The following is a 17,890-nucleotide window of genomic DNA, read 5'->3' as shown; positions in this document are numbered from 1 at the left end:
TGGATAGAATATCGTAGGCGGGTAAGAGATAAGAAGAATAAGGTTAAAGGGCGAACGCAATCTCGTGTTTCCGTAGACGCGCCATGGGCGAGGAGAGAAGATTTTCGGAAGACACAAATCGAAGGCATATGTGAAGTGAAAGACATCATGAGGTCGTAAGGGGTACGTTATGTACCGGCTTGGTCCATTATCTCGATGATTTTTTTTTGTGATTTGTCGTTTGCAATTGCTGATTCAATCCGAGCCCCAGTTCGCATCCAAGTCGCCCAAAAACCAATGAGATCTACAACCCGAACACGAACTCACGCATCAATAAGAATTGATATGCAGATAAGCCAACGAGTCAACTCACCCATTACGCATGCGCTCCACAACCAGTCCCTAATCTTTACAAACAGCTTAAAATATCCCCTCCCCATCCACCGACGATCCAAATGCACTGGAAGACGCTCCATACGCCTCACTAACGTTCGCCAGAGGTCGAACGGTCAACTCTCGACACTTCTGATCAACCAACCGTTGTACGATGGCTGATACCTCATTCGCATCGTGCATCTCCACATCCTCATTGTCTGTTGAAGGGGATGATCCTTGAAGGAGGTAATCCATCTCTAGATGAGGAGCAGATGAAGGAAGAAAAGCGGAAGCAGAAGCAGGAGCAGGGATATTATCCTGAAAAACGGCGAATGAAGGTATGGTCGATCGAACGAAGGAGGCGTGTTGTGACATGACGGTATTTTTTACGCGTTTGTTTGAAGCGGATGAGGACGATTTCTTATTAGACTTCGTTCCGGACTTAGAGGATGAAGATTTCTCGGACGAGGGGAGTGGGAGGGATAAGAGGTCCGATGGATCGACATCGGTTTTTAGTGCTGTCTTCTTCGCGGAACGTGATGAGCGGGTCCGTTTAGACGCAGCCATGGTAGTGGCAGCGTCATCTGAATACAAAGGCATGGAAGATTTCGACTTCAATGGAGAACCCTTCAATCCACGGCCCGAAATGGTGCTTTTTTGAGCAAGGGGAACACGACCTTTGCGTATGACGAGTTCAGATGATGAAGAGCCAGTTTTAGCACGGGTGCGTGAAGCGGGAGAGTCAATGCTTGAGACAACGACCCGCGATTTACGTTGAGGTGGACGAGGCGTTGCCAGTGCATCATTAGTACTTCCCTCATCATCATCTTCTCCTTTGCGTGTGGCCGAATGGGGTTCGGGCGTGGCACGGGTTGAGGACGGAGGCGAGGAGTCCAACACGGGCGAAAGAACCGTGGTCGTGATCGTGGTTGCGAGGAACTTTTGCTTTGTTAATGGAGTAGTGGTCACTGATGCAGGTTCCAATGAGGTACCACCACCTCCGCCACTGGTTTGTTTGCCAGTTTTGCCACTACATCCGAGAGAGTTGAGAAGTTCGGAAAGTAAGACACCCGTGACGGGGTCACGATTTTCCTTGTTGAGAGCCATCGTGACAGTGGAAACGTTGGTAGAGATGAGACTTTTACCGACTACTTGGACTTGAGAGATGCCACCACCATTGGATAGAGAAAGGCGACGCGATGATATGGACGGTCGGCGACTTGAAGAAGAGGTTGGACCGGGTGTCATGCTTGGCGCTCTGCTTGATGCACGAGATGAACTGGGTGCCCGTGAAGAAGAGATGGTAGAAGTGATATCATCGTCACGGAAGACGTGAATTTTCGTTGGCATTGTTTCTGTAGTGTGTGCGAAGATTGTTTGTTTTGAAAAAAAAAGTGGTTTCAGCAAAGATCAAGGGAAGTGCAATGGTTGTGCAGAGGAGAGAGATGTGAAAATTTATGCTTTCAAAAAGTATAAATATACGTGTAGGTGAACGCTTGGTCGAGTAGAGAACGCGAAAAGATCACTCCTGATGGTTGTCAGAGAAGAAGAAAGGCCCACACGGTGTTGTAATCAACCTTGCCCTTTGGCGATTGAAGGCTGACACTTCCCGAAGGCTGTATTGATTTGTTTATATCACGGCGTATCCCGGCGTACATAGGGATAAACAGGATCGTGTTCAGACCCGATGAAGGCAAAGGTACTCGTCACTGGTGAGCTTTATGGATGGCCCGGAAAGATGCGGTGGACACTGAGCTTCATTATCGGTAGGTGCTAGTGGGGTTTTGGGCAATGCTGTGTATAATGCATTCAAGAAATCGTCGACGAACTATGAAGGTCCGTTTAATCCGCGCCATCCTGATGTGCATTGACCGGATTGTGGTGTTACCGTTCGTGTTGGTGACGCAGTGAAAGGACTCGCGCATTCCCGTCCTACCGATGAGCTAATTCCTCTCGATCTTACGGATGAAGCTAAAGTCAAGGAGTTGATTTCATCCTTTGAGCCTGATTGGGTGGTACACTGTGCGGCGGAACGCCGGCCAGATGTAGCAGCAAAAGTAAAGTCCTCTTCTCAAGCTTCAGGGGCAACTCCTTTTATTAACTCTCTCCAATCTAGAATCCCGAGGCAACTAGAACGGTAACTCAACGTCACCATAGTCACATTGCACACAAAAACCCACGTTTCGCACGTTGTTCCAGATAAATGGCCTAGTTCCCCTAACCCTCTCAACCTTCTCTGCTTCCCCTTCTCACCCATTCACGCTCATTTATATCAGCACGGATTATGTCTTCGACGGAACTTCACCGCCCTACGAAGTCGACGCAAAGCCCAAACCACTTCAGTTTTACGGAGAGACGAAATATGGTGGTGAACAGGCTACCCTTGGCGTGACGTCGGAATACGGAAGACGAGTTGTCTTGCGGGTTCCCGTACTTTATGGACCTGTGAAAGTAAACTCAGACTCGGCCATCAACATTCTATTAGATGTGGTAAGGGATCAGTCCGGAAAGCAGTACACGATGGATCACTATCAAACAAGGTATCCAACGAATGTGAGTTTTCCATTCTGATTGCTTCTGCCGGCAATTGGTTATTAAACGTATGGGCCGCGGATTTTCGACGATTATTTCAATGTAGGTTCTCGACATTGCAGACTTTCTCGTGCGGCTTGCAGGTGCGTTACATTTGGAATCTTTGCCATGCATGAATTTGCTTCTTCCAATCGGGATACGCACATCCCATGCATGATTGTAGTTGGCATGGCACCTGCGCTTACTAACCATCTTTCTTATGACCCGGTTTCTTGAAAAACGAAACAACATGATTGTGTCCTCAACAACGCATCGCCTCGCTCCCGACTCGTGGCGGGCGTGCCTCGAACAGATACCTTCCCAAATGGGGGCAGCAGCCAACGCCGGCTACCTCCCATACTCCACTATTCAGCACCTGAGCCGTATACTAAATACGAGATGTGCCTCATTCTGGCTGCACTTTCCAACCCACCTCTATCGCACGCTCATATCACCCCGGATGAGACCGAACCGATAATTATGCCCGGAAGGGTGGGCCGACCAAGGGATTGTCAATTGAGTGTGCGGAGTATTGAGGATCCCGTGGAAGAGGGAGGGTTGGGAATGAGCTTGGATACCCAGGGTTTTAAAGAGTGGTGGGAAGAGGAGTTGTTGAGGGGCGTGTCAAGTAACAGCGGCAATATTTGAAGGATCCTGCCTGTAGAATATCACGGTGTAGACACTAGAGGGTGCTCCGATCGGGTCTGTTCGATCCTGGAGGGTGGAGATATTGCCACTGCCAATGCCGGGTGTGATGACCAAACGTTGCTGACAATTGGACGATGACATAGGATGGCGCCAGGAAGAAGACATTATTTTAGATGGGGTTGAAGTGCTGCGGGCTAATTGAGGCAGATTCGCCCCACGTTCACATAAACAGAGTTTCACTTGTTGGAAGTTGGTCAAATATTGTTGATATGATCGTTGATATGTTTCCTTGATGCGATTACTACACCTCCACTCTACATAATGTTTATTACCGGCCAAGGCTTAGCCAGTAGTAGCGCTTGCGCTAGATAAAAGCGCTTGTTTGCTTTGCGCTTCCTTAGTTCTTGTTTGCGGGTCTGAGTACGCGTTCGTCTAGTTATTTTAATATCACTTGCCTGAGATTGCGAGCCGGGCGCGGACATCGGCTACATTTGGACTTTTAGATGGTGTTTTTTGTTTATGAAGGCGAGAATCCCGGTCATCTGGCCCGGCCTAGAGTAGGACACAAGTCAGCAGCCATAGATCCATGTTTTGTCGCTGCTCCTGAATACACTTTTCGGTCAATACTACAATATTGGATTGGAAGACGAAGGTGATTCAGCAGTTAGTCCCCAGCGATTATGTCCGCAATCGTGGACCGAAGTGTGAGGATCGGTTTTGGACTGAGAGTTGGGGTCTCATAAGCAGTCCGGATGTCAATTTGAAATGGTCCAACTAAATTAATCGTGTGTCATTGGTGCGTTGCTCGCTCCATGTTACACTTGAGAAATGAGTATATATACCAGGGTCCTCGCCCTGTTACAACAGGTGTCCATCAAACACGTTCCTCCCGTGGAACCAGACAACGACGGTGCTACTTGACGTTCTACCAATGACTAGAGCGTAATCTACATTTCCTCATTTCGTAAGTTCACCCAAGCCTTATTAGAGTTTCCACTGAGATGAAAATTCCCCGGCCACCTTCTATCCTCGTATTGGGCATCAATCTGATCTTGCTTTCTTTCATCACCCTCGCCGGTTGACGCACGCTCAGACTTATCCACGCAGTTTCGCAAGTGTGGTCGACTTTGGCTATGTCCGTCATTTCACTCCGAAATATCATTCGTGGCCCCACCGCCTCTCAGGACGATACCTTCACCGCTACCACCACCAAAAAGCGCAAGTCCCTCATTCCCTCTTCTCTGATCAAGCGTATCCTCTATTCCAATCTCGGGGCTGCTTCTTTATCAACATCTCCTTCCTTGAACGACGACGACGGTGAATCGCCGGAAAACGGTCCCACCTGCTTGCCTCAAAACATACCACCGAGCCACGCTCGGAGTGTAACTTGTTCATCTCTTTCTCGATCTTCCATGGAGGTTCAACTTCAAAGTTCGCCTAGACCTACATCCGCGTCATCACATGAGCATTTGGGGTATAGTTCCGGCCCCACCCCATCACCAACCATGGCGCCCCTCCCACCGACGATTCTTATAGCTGATCTTATGGCTGACCACAAACGACATGCAGATAGCCCATCTGACTTGTTGTTTAACAATGATATTCTTTGCCCACCTACACCTAGGCGCCTTATCAATCGAACCGAGTCTGACATGCGACTTTCCCCATCTCTCACTCTCCGCCGGCCTCACCCATTCTTATTTCCAACACTACCCCCTGTTGCATCTTCCTCAACACAGGTATGTTTCTATTTGCTCCTCTTCGCCCCTCTTCTCTCTTAATCCAAAACTTCCAACCGTGGATGGCACAGTTTGCCTTCTTGCATTCAAATTATTGCGTTGACCAATCAAATTTTTCTCACACGTGACTTTCACAGGTTAATCCTCAACAGCAACCACCAGACTTACAGTCGGTTCGGCGTTCGGTGCCTCCCCTGTATCGTACCACCGGTCGTCCGTCGGTCGGGAGCGTCGAGGGTGAAGAAGTCGCCGGCTCAGATGATGATGGAGAAGACGAAGAGGGGTTTGCTTCTCCCCGAGCTTCCAGCCCCGCCGAGGATGAGGATAACGATATTGATAGCGATAATACCTCTTCTGAACACCATCCCTCAGGGGGAATTGACTCTGTGTCAATGTGCTTTCCCCCATCGTCTTCAACGTTGCGAGATGTAGCTGGTGATCAATCTCGAACCCGTGAACCAGCAGCCTGGGTACCTTCACGGCTTTCCATACCGGAAGAGTTCCTGATCGGGGGTTTGGATGTGGGTGGCTTTGGAGTTGCAATTAAGGGCGTCAATTCCATAGGGGCGCGAACTCCTAGAGCGGGTGATGTGGATAGGGGACAGCATGATTATTTTTCGTCCTGCTCTTTCTCATCTTCACCCTTCCACAATCATAGTGGCGCCGGGAGTAGTGTGGCGTCAAACACACCTCGGCCCAGCGACTTTGTTAACCATACATCCAGGATGAACGATCGCGATAGCAGTGCTGGTGCTGCGGCAGAAAAATATGCTGCGGGCATCTCCCCTCCGCTCGGCCACGGGGCGCGCGCCCGGTTAATGCCCGGTCTTTCTCGTCATGCATCAAAGAGCATGGTTACACTTGGTTCCCACCGAATCCCTGATGTTCGACCCGACACCGTGGCGGAAGCGGATCTTAAAGAGGAATTACACAGGGCGCCCCATAAGAATGTTGCCGCTACTGCTGCTACAGCCACAATAGGCACTGCCGATTCGGCGTCGGCTCGCAAAAACGTACCTGCCACTGCGGCTACGGTTAAGCGACGACGTTCGATGCCTGACCTCCCCCTTGCGCCTCCAATGTATCGGACACTTTTCCCGGCACGGCCACGAGATGATGAAGGGAAGGAGAAATTGCCGGCTTATTCCTGTGAAGTCCATGTCGAAGGGTGGCTCAACCGGAAGATGGAATTCTCAGCGCCTGGTATCCAGGCGAGGGATAGAGGATGGAAGAAATTGTTCTTTGTGCTGAATGGAACGAGCCTAAGGGTGTATAAGCATGATCCGAGGAAGGTCCTGTTCAAGTGCCCGATTCGACAAGGGATGAAAGGTGCTGGTGCTGGTGCTTATGATTTGACGATCGAGCAAGGGCGGATAGAGACAGAATATGACGTTGAGTTAACGGCCCGTCATGTTCACTTTCCTGCGGAAGCTACGTCGCCGGAGGCGCAGCAGATGTTGAGAGAGATAGAGTTGAGCCGCTCTATTGCTCGGACTCAGAATCAACAAGTTTTGATTCAGAGGCACATCGAGGAGGAGCATCAGCGGCGGTTGGCGATGCAGGAGAGGGAACGGGCGGCTGCGAGGAGGAGGACCGGGTCTGCGACTGGTAGCAGTAGTCAGATGTCGTCTACTACAGGGTCTGGGTCTGGTCGACTCAGGCTGGACGGTGATGAGGCGTCGTCTCGATCGTCGGGATCCAGCGCTATCGCTTCCGCTTCCTCACCCGCCTCGTTGCCTACTTCGCTGGAGCTGGCTCCTTCGGCGGGATTCGGATATAGCTTGGGTCCGAATTTTGATAAACCAAACACGAGCGAGTTGCTCTCTGTAGCAAATGCTATCGCATCACCATTTACTTCCTCCGTCCCTCTGCCCCAACCTTCATCATCATCATCTGCATCATCAACCCGAACACCCCACACTCGTGTGTCATCGTTCTCATCCTCGAGTGGATCACGACAGGTCCGCCAATGCAGTGGAGGTGGATTCTCAAGTCATTTTAAACCAAGCAATATGCTGTTGAAAGTCTATTCGCTTCAAAATGCTGAGAGTGGATTGGGAAGTGATTACTTGAAGAGGAGGAATGTAATGCGAGTTAGGGCTGGCGGGGAACAGTTCCTTTTACAGGCGAGCAGTATGATGGAGGTCGTGAATTGGGTTGAGGTGAGTTCCTTTTCTTTTGTGTCTCTCCACTCTCTGGGTCATTTGGCTGATTACTTTTTTTTTTTTGGCATGTGCTTGCATCAGGCGTTCCAAGCTGCGACAAATGTGGCTCTCGATTTGGATGAGAGGCCTATGCCGAAATTGCCTCCATTACCGAGGCGACGTAGGCGAAGAAGAAGACCTGCGGATGGCGAGGTCACTGAACAGGCGTCCGGAGCTTGATCGCTTTCTTCCTTGCTTGGCTGCATCATCTACGTATTATCACCCCCATGGATTTTATTTATTGGAACAAAAAATAACGGACTCCAGATGGTCTGCTAACCGTTTTCACGTCATTCGTGAATTCTTGGCTTGGTTTTTTTTTTGCCTTTGTGTTTCGCTGTGCCTCGGCAAAGTTCCTACCGATACCCCACTTCGTACGATTAATGTCCCCGACGATTAACGATCCTCTTCATTGAACTGAACTGAACTAACTGACTGTATCGTATACGTGCACAATCAAACATTTCGGTATCTGCGCACTCAGCACTACCACACCCCTTTCCCCCTCATCCCTTTTCCCTTTCTCCTTCGCTACTCTTCATCATTCACTGGTGTTGCGTGATCTGCAATATCTAGTAGTCTTCTTGCCATGTTTAGTGTCTAGCAATGTCTGGATACATGGCAATATTATTTGTTTGCTAATTTGTTTGTCTAATCAGATGGTGTAAGCATCTAGTGGGAACGGCCGGAACCCGGGCCATGGATTGCAAGGAAGGAACAAGTCGCATTGGACAAACAAAAACAACAGTTCAGCAATCCAAACGTCAGAAGAGATCAAACAAAAACAAACTGCAAGGCATGAGCCACAACATACAAAAAAGTAGAGGAAATACGACAATCCCCACCCCCGTCTTGTATCCTGATACCTCGAATCTGACTCATGATGCATACAAGTGACATATCGCTGGGTAATTTAAATATTATTCTGAGCCTGAGCTTTGTGCTGCTGGATTAGTGGATTTTTTTACAAAGTTGGTTCGAATCGTTCCAGGACCAAATAATCGCTCCCGAAGCGAACCGTGACACCCCTATATTTAGCACAGGCAGGGCCGGGCGATAGGAGATAGGATACGTCCGAATTGTAAGCCCGTACGATAGTTAGAATGGGTGCGCATGCTTTACTCACTGCTAGCTCTGTTGCAGTCCCCGCTTCATCTCGCCACTGGAGACTCTACATGCACATCTCATATCTGCCTTGAACTATTACTCACTGAAATTCTGGAGTAAATTGATACTTCAACTTGGCTTGTTGGAACTCAACGACTAGGGCGTTTTAAGTGCCGCCGCTTTGGTACTTTGGTGACCGTTCCATCAGGTGGTCGACCGTGAGCTGGGAGCCCTCACATGTTCATGAAGTCGATTTTTTGGTAATCCGGAACCTGGTCCAATTCCAACTTAATGTTGTCCCCTCGTCCAGGGGGCGTGCTATCAAGTATCCGTAATGCGGAGGAAGTCCCTCCAGAACCTGTCAATATTCTTTGTTCAATTCAACTTGGGATCGATTGCAGCGGACGAATCGAAATTATTTTTTTCGCCGGTTCATGGTTATTTGGAGTATGAGAATGACGCGTGTAAGTATGTGGCGCAATTCGACAAGGCGGATATATATAGGTTCGTCAATTCATCGTTGAACTCCGGATTACTTAAGCGCGAGAGCCGTGAGGTTTGCACGATGTTGCAAGGCGAAGAGGGACCCGTTTGTACTAGATGTCGTGAGGTGTGCGTGTGCGGATCCGGTGGGGGGAAGGGAAGGGGGGAGGGGGAGCCTGTGTTATCTAACATGGCCACCGACTTCACGGCATGCATGCTTGGCACCTAATGATGTTTATACTATTGACGCGTGGAAGTCACAGATCAAGATCATTGAACTGAGGGATAGGGTGAAAATCGAGCAGTTGTTCCTGATATGGCCATTTTTCATTGCTAGCGGCGCGCGAGCAAAAACGTTGTGCGATCGTGATATGAATATATGGTTCTTTACACCCGGCGAATCCTCACTGCAATATATCTTCCTTCCTCCATTGCATTCCCCCCGCGTTGAAGGGGTCTTTCCAAGTTGACGATCACTCTGTGTCTCCAACTTTCACGTCGTTTCCCTTTTTTTTTTTTTTCGAATCAAACACCGGACGTACAGCTCGTTCCCCCGCGTCAGTTCGTACCCGTATGAATGCACAACGTATCATCGATCCCCTGAAGTTCGACGTAGACTCTATCATTGGTCGATTGCTGGAAGGTACGAATCGTCATATTGTTCTCCCCCCTTCAATTCCGGTCCTCAGTTTCCAACCCTCGACCGCGCGTTGCACCTCCTTTTTCTCGTCGTAAAGTCCGAGGCCTTCGACCAGGAAAAGCTGTCCACCTGCGGGAATGGGAAATACAGAATTTGATACAGAAGGGGCGGGAGATTCTCATCAGTCAGCCCACCCTTCTTGAACTGGAGGCACCTATCAAAATATGTGGTAAGTAAGGAATAGGATCTGTTTGGATAAGACCTCTTATTTCGTATGCGTATGTGTATGGGTAACTCGCGCATGCCAACGTCCGGGATGTTCTCCGTTCAGGCGATATTCATGGTCAGTACCACGACCTTCTCCGATTATTCGAAAAAGGTGGGTTCCCACCAGAGTCGAATTATCTATTCTTGGGGGATTACGTGGACAGGGGGAAGCAGAGTCTTGAGACGATTTGTCTCTTGCTTGCTTATAAAATAAAGTATCCCGAAAACTTCTTTATTCTCCGGGGCAATCATGAATGTGCTAATACCAACCGCATATACGGGTTCTACGATGAATGTGAGAGTGATTGGTATAGAAAGGCGGTTGGACTTGGTCGACGAAACCCCCCACTTTGTGCTTCCTGCGTTATGATATAGGCAAGAGGCGATACAGCATCAAGTTGTGGAAGATGTTCACCGATTGTTTCAACTGCCTTCCACTCGCGGCAGTTGTCGATGACAAGATATTCTGCATGCATGGAGGACTAAGCCCGGACCTTTATAACATGGAGCAAATACGGCGGATGACGCGCCCGATGGATATCCCGGATGCAGGTCAGCAGCTCACAGTAAAGTCCAATTATTGAGGCATACTGTTAATCTGGAAACACTGCAGGATTGTGCTGCGACCTGCTGTGGGCTGATCCCGAAAAGGGCACATTGGGATGGTGCAGGAATGATCGTGGCGTTTCCTTCACGTTCGGAGCCGACATTGTTTCGGGGTTTCTCCAACGGCACAGCCTAGATCTCATTTGTCGTGCCCATCAAGTAGTCGAAGATGGATACGAATTCTTTGCGAGAAAGCGGCTTGTGACTATCTTTTCCGCGCCAAATTACTGTGGCGAATTCGATAATGCGGGGGCGATCATGAATGTCGATGAGCTGCTGGTATGTTCTTTCCAAGTGAGTAATCTATGTTTTTCGATCGCCCTGAACGGAGGAGATGACCGTTCGTTTCCAGATTCTAAAGCCAACGAATCAGAAGTCACAGTATAGTACTCGAGACATTGCTACTATGCCACGGATATGGCGGCAAATGTCGATTTAGCGGGTTTAGAAGTCACGTTGTTAAACACGGTGGTGAGGGAACGTGTAAAGGGCATTGGTGCGGCCCGTGAGCTCAGCTCCCCCTATTTGTTTCATGATTTTCCACCTGTGTAATATACTAGTATTATCTTCGGACACCTAAGCTTGGGCCAGATAACCATGAACGCCAAGCCACAGCAGGAGCCAGGAGTTGGGTGCGCTGAGATGCTAAAAGTTTGGTCCCAATAGAGTTACAATAGTAGCTTAACCAATGGTTGCCTGTGCCCGGCACTTGAGCATATTTCTTTAACGGGTAAATGCTATGTTGGCAATGTAGCTGTAGGGTCTCCGGTGAATTAATCGCATCAGTCGATAAGTGAGCCTCAACGGGTAAGGGAACTTTCCCATTAACACCTCACTCCTAATGAGCACCGGGAGATCGCTGGAAGGTATCAACCATCGTGGGGCGATAATCCTCAGGGGCGCGGGGGCGTTATCTGATCCGGACGTGAAGACTGAGTTTCCTGAGAGGGGTCACGGGACCGACCACATTGCAAGTCACGCGTCATATTTTCACATCTGCCCGCGTTTGTCTTGCACGTATTTGTGGGACAATCTTCCAAGTTTCTTCCATCTCCGCTTCCTGGTCAGTCCTATTTTTTTTTTCCCCTCTACTATGGTAGCCTCTAGGACGAACGGGCGCTACGTTCCTGTCATGGCAGACCTCCGTTTTTTCCATGGATCTTTGAGCCCAGATCCCGACTGAAAACCCATGTCATCACGCAACCCTTCCTCCAACTTTCTCGTTTTGGCACCCCTGGAATTGTATTGCGCCATGCTGACACCTCTTACATTTTTCACCCTACTAACTGATAGGAAACTACTTTGACGAGTGGATACGACAGCGGCCCCCCGGCCCAGCATCTTCATCGCACATCTTACCGCTCTTCAACGAAGCAAAGTGATACCATCTCGCATTCATTGACCCATTTATACATCTGGTATGGTTGATGCTCCTTCTTAGGCGTGAACGCTCATTCCGATCCTCATCGCTTAATTCCTCGCCCGCATCTCAATAGCACGATAACACATGGCGGACCCTACGGGCGAAATCGACCTTGACTCCGTTATAGATCGGTTACTGGAAGGTGAGATCATTATTATTGTCCCATCTCTTTGCAGCGTTTTGTCCTTGGTTGCTTTCGTTCGCTGATCTTGTTACTCTGTCGGTTCGTATCGCCGATCTTCCACCCTTATCATTTTGCAGTACGCGGCAATCGGCCTGGGAAAGCCGTCCAGCTACAGGAGTTTGAGATCAAGTATCTCTGCACTAAAGCACGGGAAATTTTCATTAATCAGCCCATCCTGTTGGAATTGGAGGCCCCCATAAAGATTTGCGGCAAGTTCCCAGGGCTCCTTTACGCCTCACACTCCAACGACCTCTGACTATCACAAACCCATGTGCAGGCGATATACACGGACAGTATTACGATCTCCTTCGCTTGTTTGAATATGGCGGTTTCCCTCCGGAGGCCAACTACTTGTTCCTAGGTGATTATGTCGATAGAGGGAAGCAGAGCTTGGAGACAATATGTCTGCTTCTTGCGTACAAGATCAAATATCCGGAGAACTTTTTTATCCTTCGCGGGAATCATGAGTGTGCAAGCATCAACCGTATATACGGATTCTATGATGAATGTGAGCCAGCGTCGTTCAGTATGCATTGATGTTCCAGTTTATGCGCTCTACTAGGTAAACGGCGGTACAATATCAAGCTGTGGAAAACTTTCACAGATTGTTTTAACTGTTTGCCAATTGCTGCTATCATAGACGAGAAAATATTCACCATGCACGGAGGCCTGAGTCCTGATTTGCAGAGCATGGAGCAGATACGTCGAGTCATGCGACCGACGGACGTGCCTGACACTGGTAAGTTCTTTGTTTGAGCGTACTTCATCGAAGATCTAATTTATCTCGACGTCTCCACATGCATCATTCTGCTAACTGACACATAGGTCTCCTTTGTGATCTTCTGTGGTCAGATCCGGACAAAGACATTACTGGGTGGAGCGAAAACGATCGTGGTGTTTCTTTCACTTTCGGACCCGACGTTGTGTCGAGATTCTTACAGAAGCACGACATGGATCTCATCTGCAGAGCACACCAGGTTGTTGAGGATGGATACGAGTTCTTCGCAAAGCGGCAGCTGGTCACGCTCTTCTCAGCTCCAAATTATTGTGGCGAATTTGATAATGCAGGGGCGATGATGAGTGTCGATGAGACTTTGTTGTGCTCGTTCCAGGTATGTTGCATCCTGGGTGCCCTTGAATCCCCCTGACACGCTCACGCTTTTTTCCCGAAGATTCTGAAACCTGCAGAGAAGAAAGCAAAGTACCCTTACGGTGGAATGGGCGCTGGACGACAAATGACACCACCTCGTAAACAAAAGAAGAAGGACGGCAAGGTATATCCGCCACCTCTGGAAATTAGGGGATTGCCGCGCTGAAACATTTAAATCTCAGGATTGATATCGGCGCGTAGTTGGGCCAGTGCCAAGGGATGGATCGATGGCACCCTGGATGCAGCGAACGTTCGTGATGTGGGTGTGTTGAATGTGTATCCTTGCCAACGGTCATGAGATTGCGGATGGTCGTCGGCCTGATTGATGTTTGCGTGACCGTGGTGGAGTGGAATGCTTGCCCGTGGTGCGGAGTTCGAGGTTTGGACGTATCTGGTCCCAAGCCTATCCCCTTTACCATTTCCCTTAATAAAGACCCGTACCCTCGTTATAATTATCAATGGGTTAGCTCGGTATCCTCTGGTCGCTTCCATCTCTCTGCGTTTACGCTGGGCTCCTCGTGGATCGTTGCGCCCGGCCATGCATGTTTCCAATGGACATGCAGAGTCATGCACTGGACCATTCCGACACCAATACTACCCTCGTTCCAACAAACTGCATGCCAATTCCGGATGTTCAACACTCCGCACACGCCCCTTGTTTGCTCCCTTATCTGTCTCTCACAGCCCGTCTTCCATGCGGATTGCTTCACGACCTCCTCTGATTCATTGCACCACTTAGCAAACGCCCACTCCACTCGGTCATATCGACTTCTGTCGTGCCCCATCGCAATTTCGCATCCCCCCATCGTCGACCCGGTACTCCGTTATCAAAGCTGCAACGGTGGACATATAGTGCTTGTCTCTTAGGTTTTCTCGCTTATCCTCGCTGTTTCTCTTCACTACGGCTTCTCTTCCATTAAAGTCATTTCTACAGACTTTCGTATCTCAATCATTCTATTCACCCCTCGAGTAAAATCAACCATATTATGACATCGAACGCGCGACACTGCTCGGGGTTTCAGGATTTGGCTGCTGCACATGTCACAAACAATTTCTATTTCGATCGCTGTCAAAAGTATTTGGGGAAAGTCCAGGATAGTAGTCCAAATGGTAAGCCGTCAACGAATGGTTGTCTGTGAAGGTCCGGCTTTCTCTGCGAGCTTGGTGACTGTTGCATCAGCCGCATTCGCAGCAGCGAGATCGAGTTTCGTTCGAGTGTCTTTCTTTGTTCTGCGAGTATCGCCTTTGAACCCGATGAAGTAAATCCTTGTGCATTCTTCAGACGCTGACTCCGACTGCCATATGGGAAATGGGTGAGCTATCACATGGGAATAACGAAGTGCACATGACTTGCAAAGAAGAGCGTTAGCGAGCTAACGTTTGTGAATGCTGCCACCTTGAGAGGGTACTCCGTGACGCCTGTATCACCTTCTAGAATTGACATGTCAAGATGAGGTTTGATGTTTTCAGCGTCCGCAAAGTCCACGCCTGAGGGCTGGTTCGCATAGATCCGAAGTCTTTGCGGACACGTCTCGCCTCGAGCTGTTTCGAAAGAGTGTCTGAGTATGCCATGTATATTCCGAGGCAGTGAATACAATCAGGTGCACAGAACCAACACGTACCGGGTTTGAGGAGCACACTCCGTACCTTGACGCTCTCGATGAATGGAACGTGTATTATAAGCTAGACCGAAGAATATACCAGGAGTTAGGACTCACAGAACTAAATAAAACGGTCACATCCAAGGCGCACACGCACTTGATCGTCCACTCCACTGTCTACCCATTTGTCTACGGAGTCTCGATCGTTCCAGGTTTTAATAACTTCCTTCGCATCCTCGGGCACAGTTAAGTTGAGCCCGAACACTTTGTCCCTATCAATCACGGTGTATAGGGTTGAAGTATCAAGCCCAAGGTCATACTCTTCCGTCTCTTGGTCAGTTTGGGCAACGTCAGCCATTAAGATTGAATCGAAGATGCGTGGGAAATAGATTCGGCACCGGCAGTTTCCGCCCTGTTTCCAAAATGTACAGAGCATCTTGGGGACAGCTCCTCGCCTTTAACAGTAAACCCCAGCGTTTAATTACCGATGCAAATCTATTCTCCTCGAAAGGTGTTATAGGTTTGGGTAATGGGGTGCGGTCCTCTTCCTCTTCTGCAACATCCACCAGTTCATCTACCTCCCCCCTCGCACCCCCACCCGATGGCGCACCATAGCCCCAAAACACTCGAAACCGAAGCTGCTTCCTGCAGCTGAGGAAATGACGCGTTTTCCTGATCTTACGAAACCTGACCCTATTCTTGACACCAAAGTCGTGTCACACGTCTCTCCCACTGTCAAACACCCATACTCAGCTACAATCATTCATCACACGCCCCGATTTGGATCGTCCATAGAGCCCTTTCCTTCCACATCTGTAGAACAATCCATAACTAAATCTGAAGACGGTGACAGCTCGAAATCCATTGAGGAGGGTTGGGAGAAAGAAAACATTCGAGGCCGCAAGCGGCGGTCAAAGCAAGATGGAGACCATAAAATCGACGCGCAAAGACAGGAAATAGCTAATGCGCGTATGCTCTACCCCAAACAATTCCTCCAGAAGCTTCATCGATACCCATTGATCGTTAAAAGGGTCGTACAGCAAACACCCAAAGGTCGACAAGCTTCATTCTTTGCACTCGTTGTTGTCGGCAACGGTGATGGTGTAATGGGAGTTGGGCAAGGGAAAGACTCGGAAAATATCGGTGCCGCGCAAACGAAAGCATATGCGGATGCGTTCAAATCGCTAGACACTGTCGAACGATTCGAAAATCGAACCATATTCACTGAGATCCATCACAAGCTAGGAGCTACTCAGGTAACTATGTGGCCACGTCCTGCCGGGTTTGGTCTTGCAGTCAATCCCTATATCCACCGGATATGCAAGGCAGCGGGAATTCGCGATCTCAGTGCGAAGGTCATTGGAAGTAGGAATCCAATGCAAGTTGTGAAGACAACGATGATGATGCTACAAGGGGGTAGTGCACCGTTAGGCTTTGGCGACGGTGTAGGCGGCAAAATTACGCGCCTCGAGGCAAAGGAAGGGATACGGCCAAAAGAGGTTGTCGAGAGAGAACGAGGTCGGAAGCTTATCGAAGGCAGTGGTTGGCTATAGATTAGAACAGCATGATACATTGGGAGGTAATAAAGATACACATGAGAGCGATCATAAGAAATCGTGAGGCTAACAGATCGTACTGAGTGCATCAATGAGAGGACGTAAGTTATAATGACGGCGCACGGTTTTGACTGTAGGTTAACCTGGTCGATGCATCGCGGTAAAGGGGTCTTTCGATTACACGCAAACCGTTTTGGTACACTGGGTAAGCGATTGCTTTGTGTGTTAAACCCATGAACGCAAGCTTTTTACGCCCTTCGAGAACCTCATTTCCATAGAGTTGGCCACTGAGGATTGGAGCTTGCTGGGAGTTCGCCGGCAGGAGTGTCTTACCACACATGACAAAATAAAGATTGGATCGACAAGAGGACAATACCTACCTCGGCTGGAATGTTATCATCAAATTGTCTGGTATCATCTGTTGGTACCTCATGGACTGAATAGCGTTTCATTCTGAAGGTTTGATTATCCGAGGATTTCATCAGTTATTCCCACTACTCCGTAGCGGGTCCTGCAAACGCGAAAAACCTATGGCCGTGCAAGAGGCCCTCTATCATTGCTAATGTCCTAGGTTTACGAAAATACCCCAATGTCAGACGTAACCTGGGCGTATAAAAGGACATCCAATATCGATAGGTCTTGCTCCCAGCTCGACCAAACCCCTCATATCAACCCTAACCACACATGCTACAATGTTCACTCCCCATTCACACACTATCATTCCACCTAGGAGAGGATTTACCGCGAAGGTGAAACCCAGATTCACGTTGTACCGGGTATGGAATGAAAACATCCTGGGTTTGTGGAGCTGGGTTTCACCAGTCGACCCTCTCCTGGGCTGGCGATTGAGTTCAGATGGTTAAGAGACTCACGAAATCTTAAAACAATCAGAAAGTCGCTGGACCAAAGATCAAACTCGATTTACACAGAGGGGGTGTAAACACAGAGATCGGGTTATGTAAGCTCAATACTCACCGCTAGGTTACTACAGTGTAGGTAGATTATCCATGACAACTCCACAGCAAAAAATCCTACTAGTCAACTTTGTCTCAAATGAAAATTGTACTATAAAGAAAGCATATAACGCATTATTCTACAAGTTTTTGAAATTTGGCAAGACTGCCAATTTTTTTTCGGAAATCGATTTCCTTTTTTGGAAGGTGGAGGTAAGGAAGATTACTTGTCAAACAGAGTTGTTTCACTCGTGTATGAGATTTGTACTTCTGAACTCCTTTTCCTCAGCAGCTTGGCTTCTCAAAAACATCATAAAATGTCTCCAAGCTCCTTACATAGTCTTCCTCTTCAGATTCCTCAGAGCCCACATCAGTTGAGAGATCCCAATTTGTGGTGGAACATT

General features: G+C 48.8%; 9 protein-coding genes across 9 annotated transcripts; 6 read left to right on the top strand and 3 right to left on the bottom strand.

The window, feature by feature from the left end:
- Positions 1-239: 239 nt before the first annotated feature.
- EI90DRAFT_784074 (uncharacterized protein) lies at positions 240-2,064 on the bottom strand. Its single transcript, XM_039068042.1, has 2 exons — positions 353-2,064; positions 240-283 (listed from the first exon to the last, which is right to left on the bottom strand). The coding sequence occupies exon 1, from the start codon at positions 1,702-1,704 to the stop codon at positions 400-402; it is 1,305 nt and encodes a 434-aa protein (XP_038923210.1). The 5' UTR covers positions 1,705-2,064; the 3' UTR covers positions 240-283; positions 353-399.
- Positions 2,042-3,573, top strand: EI90DRAFT_3143430 (NAD-P-binding protein; the record flags this gene model as incomplete). The annotated part of the gene is made up of 7 exons (XM_039065021.1): positions 2,042-2,066; positions 2,125-2,190; positions 2,263-2,411; positions 2,471-2,491; positions 2,554-2,907; positions 2,993-3,029; positions 3,239-3,573. The coding sequence occupies 7 exons, from the start codon at positions 2,042-2,044 to the stop codon at positions 3,571-3,573; spliced, it is 987 nt and encodes a 328-aa protein (XP_038923209.1).
- Positions 3,574-7,315: 3,742 nt separating this feature from the next.
- EI90DRAFT_2831623 (uncharacterized protein) lies at positions 7,316-7,633 on the top strand (the record flags this gene model as incomplete). Its single annotated transcript, XM_039053622.1, has 2 exons — positions 7,316-7,474; positions 7,559-7,633. Coding segments are annotated over 2 exons (234 nt in total), but the record flags the coding sequence as incomplete, so codon positions are not given.
- Positions 7,634-10,260: 2,627 nt separating this feature from the next.
- Positions 10,261-11,319, top strand: EI90DRAFT_3030111 (Metallo-dependent phosphatase-like protein). The gene is made up of 3 exons (XM_039058191.1): positions 10,261-10,565; positions 10,627-10,913; positions 10,972-11,319. Exons 1-3 carry the CDS (start codon positions 10,421-10,423, stop codon positions 11,056-11,058), a joined length of 519 nt encoding a protein of 172 aa, XP_038923207.1. The 5' UTR covers positions 10,261-10,420; the 3' UTR covers positions 11,059-11,319.
- Positions 11,320-12,126: 807 nt separating this feature from the next.
- Positions 12,127-13,634, top strand: EI90DRAFT_3143428 (serine threonine-protein phosphatase PP1; the record flags this gene model as incomplete). The annotated part of the gene is made up of 7 exons (XM_039065020.1): positions 12,127-12,184; positions 12,304-12,435; positions 12,504-12,734; positions 12,789-12,965; positions 13,052-13,338; positions 13,399-13,500; positions 13,578-13,634. 7 exons carry the CDS (start codon positions 12,127-12,129, stop codon positions 13,632-13,634), a joined length of 1,044 nt encoding a protein of 347 aa, XP_038923206.1.
- EI90DRAFT_3030107 (uncharacterized protein) lies at positions 13,557-14,666 on the top strand. Its single transcript, XM_039058190.1, has one exon. It carries the CDS (start codon positions 13,671-13,673, stop codon positions 14,241-14,243), a length of 573 nt encoding a protein of 190 aa, XP_038923205.1. The 5' UTR covers positions 13,557-13,670; the 3' UTR covers positions 14,244-14,666.
- EI90DRAFT_2903591 (PITH domain-containing protein) lies at positions 14,495-15,335 on the bottom strand (the record flags this gene model as incomplete). The annotated part of the gene is made up of 4 exons (XM_039054146.1): positions 14,495-14,694; positions 14,727-14,918; positions 14,999-15,059; positions 15,135-15,335. The coding sequence occupies 4 exons, from the start codon at positions 15,333-15,335 to the stop codon at positions 14,495-14,497; spliced, it is 654 nt and encodes a 217-aa protein (XP_038923204.1).
- A 39-nt stretch (positions 15,336-15,374) lies between these two features.
- On the top strand, positions 15,375-16,583 carry EI90DRAFT_3030105 (uncharacterized protein). The gene is made up of 2 exons (XM_039058189.1): positions 15,375-15,545; positions 15,593-16,583. The coding sequence occupies exons 1-2, from the start codon at positions 15,401-15,403 to the stop codon at positions 16,528-16,530; spliced, it is 1,083 nt and encodes a 360-aa protein (XP_038923203.1). The 5' UTR covers positions 15,375-15,400; the 3' UTR covers positions 16,531-16,583.
- A 1-nt stretch (position 16,584) lies between these two features.
- Positions 16,585-16,999, bottom strand: EI90DRAFT_783263 (uncharacterized protein). The gene has a single exon (XM_039068041.1). It carries the CDS (start codon positions 16,871-16,873, stop codon positions 16,640-16,642), a length of 234 nt encoding a protein of 77 aa, XP_038923202.1. The 5' UTR covers positions 16,874-16,999; the 3' UTR covers positions 16,585-16,639.
- Between the last annotated feature and the right edge of the window lie 891 nt (positions 17,000-17,890).

The sequence above is a fragment of the Cantharellus anzutake genome (genome assembly GCF_015039405.1).
Source record: "Cantharellus anzutake strain C23 chromosome Unknown EI90scaffold_2, whole genome shotgun sequence".
In the NCBI taxonomy this organism is placed as follows: Eukaryota; Fungi; Basidiomycota; class Agaricomycetes; order Cantharellales; family Hydnaceae; genus Cantharellus; species Cantharellus anzutake.
This window is presented reverse-complemented; position numbering and strand designations above follow the sequence as displayed.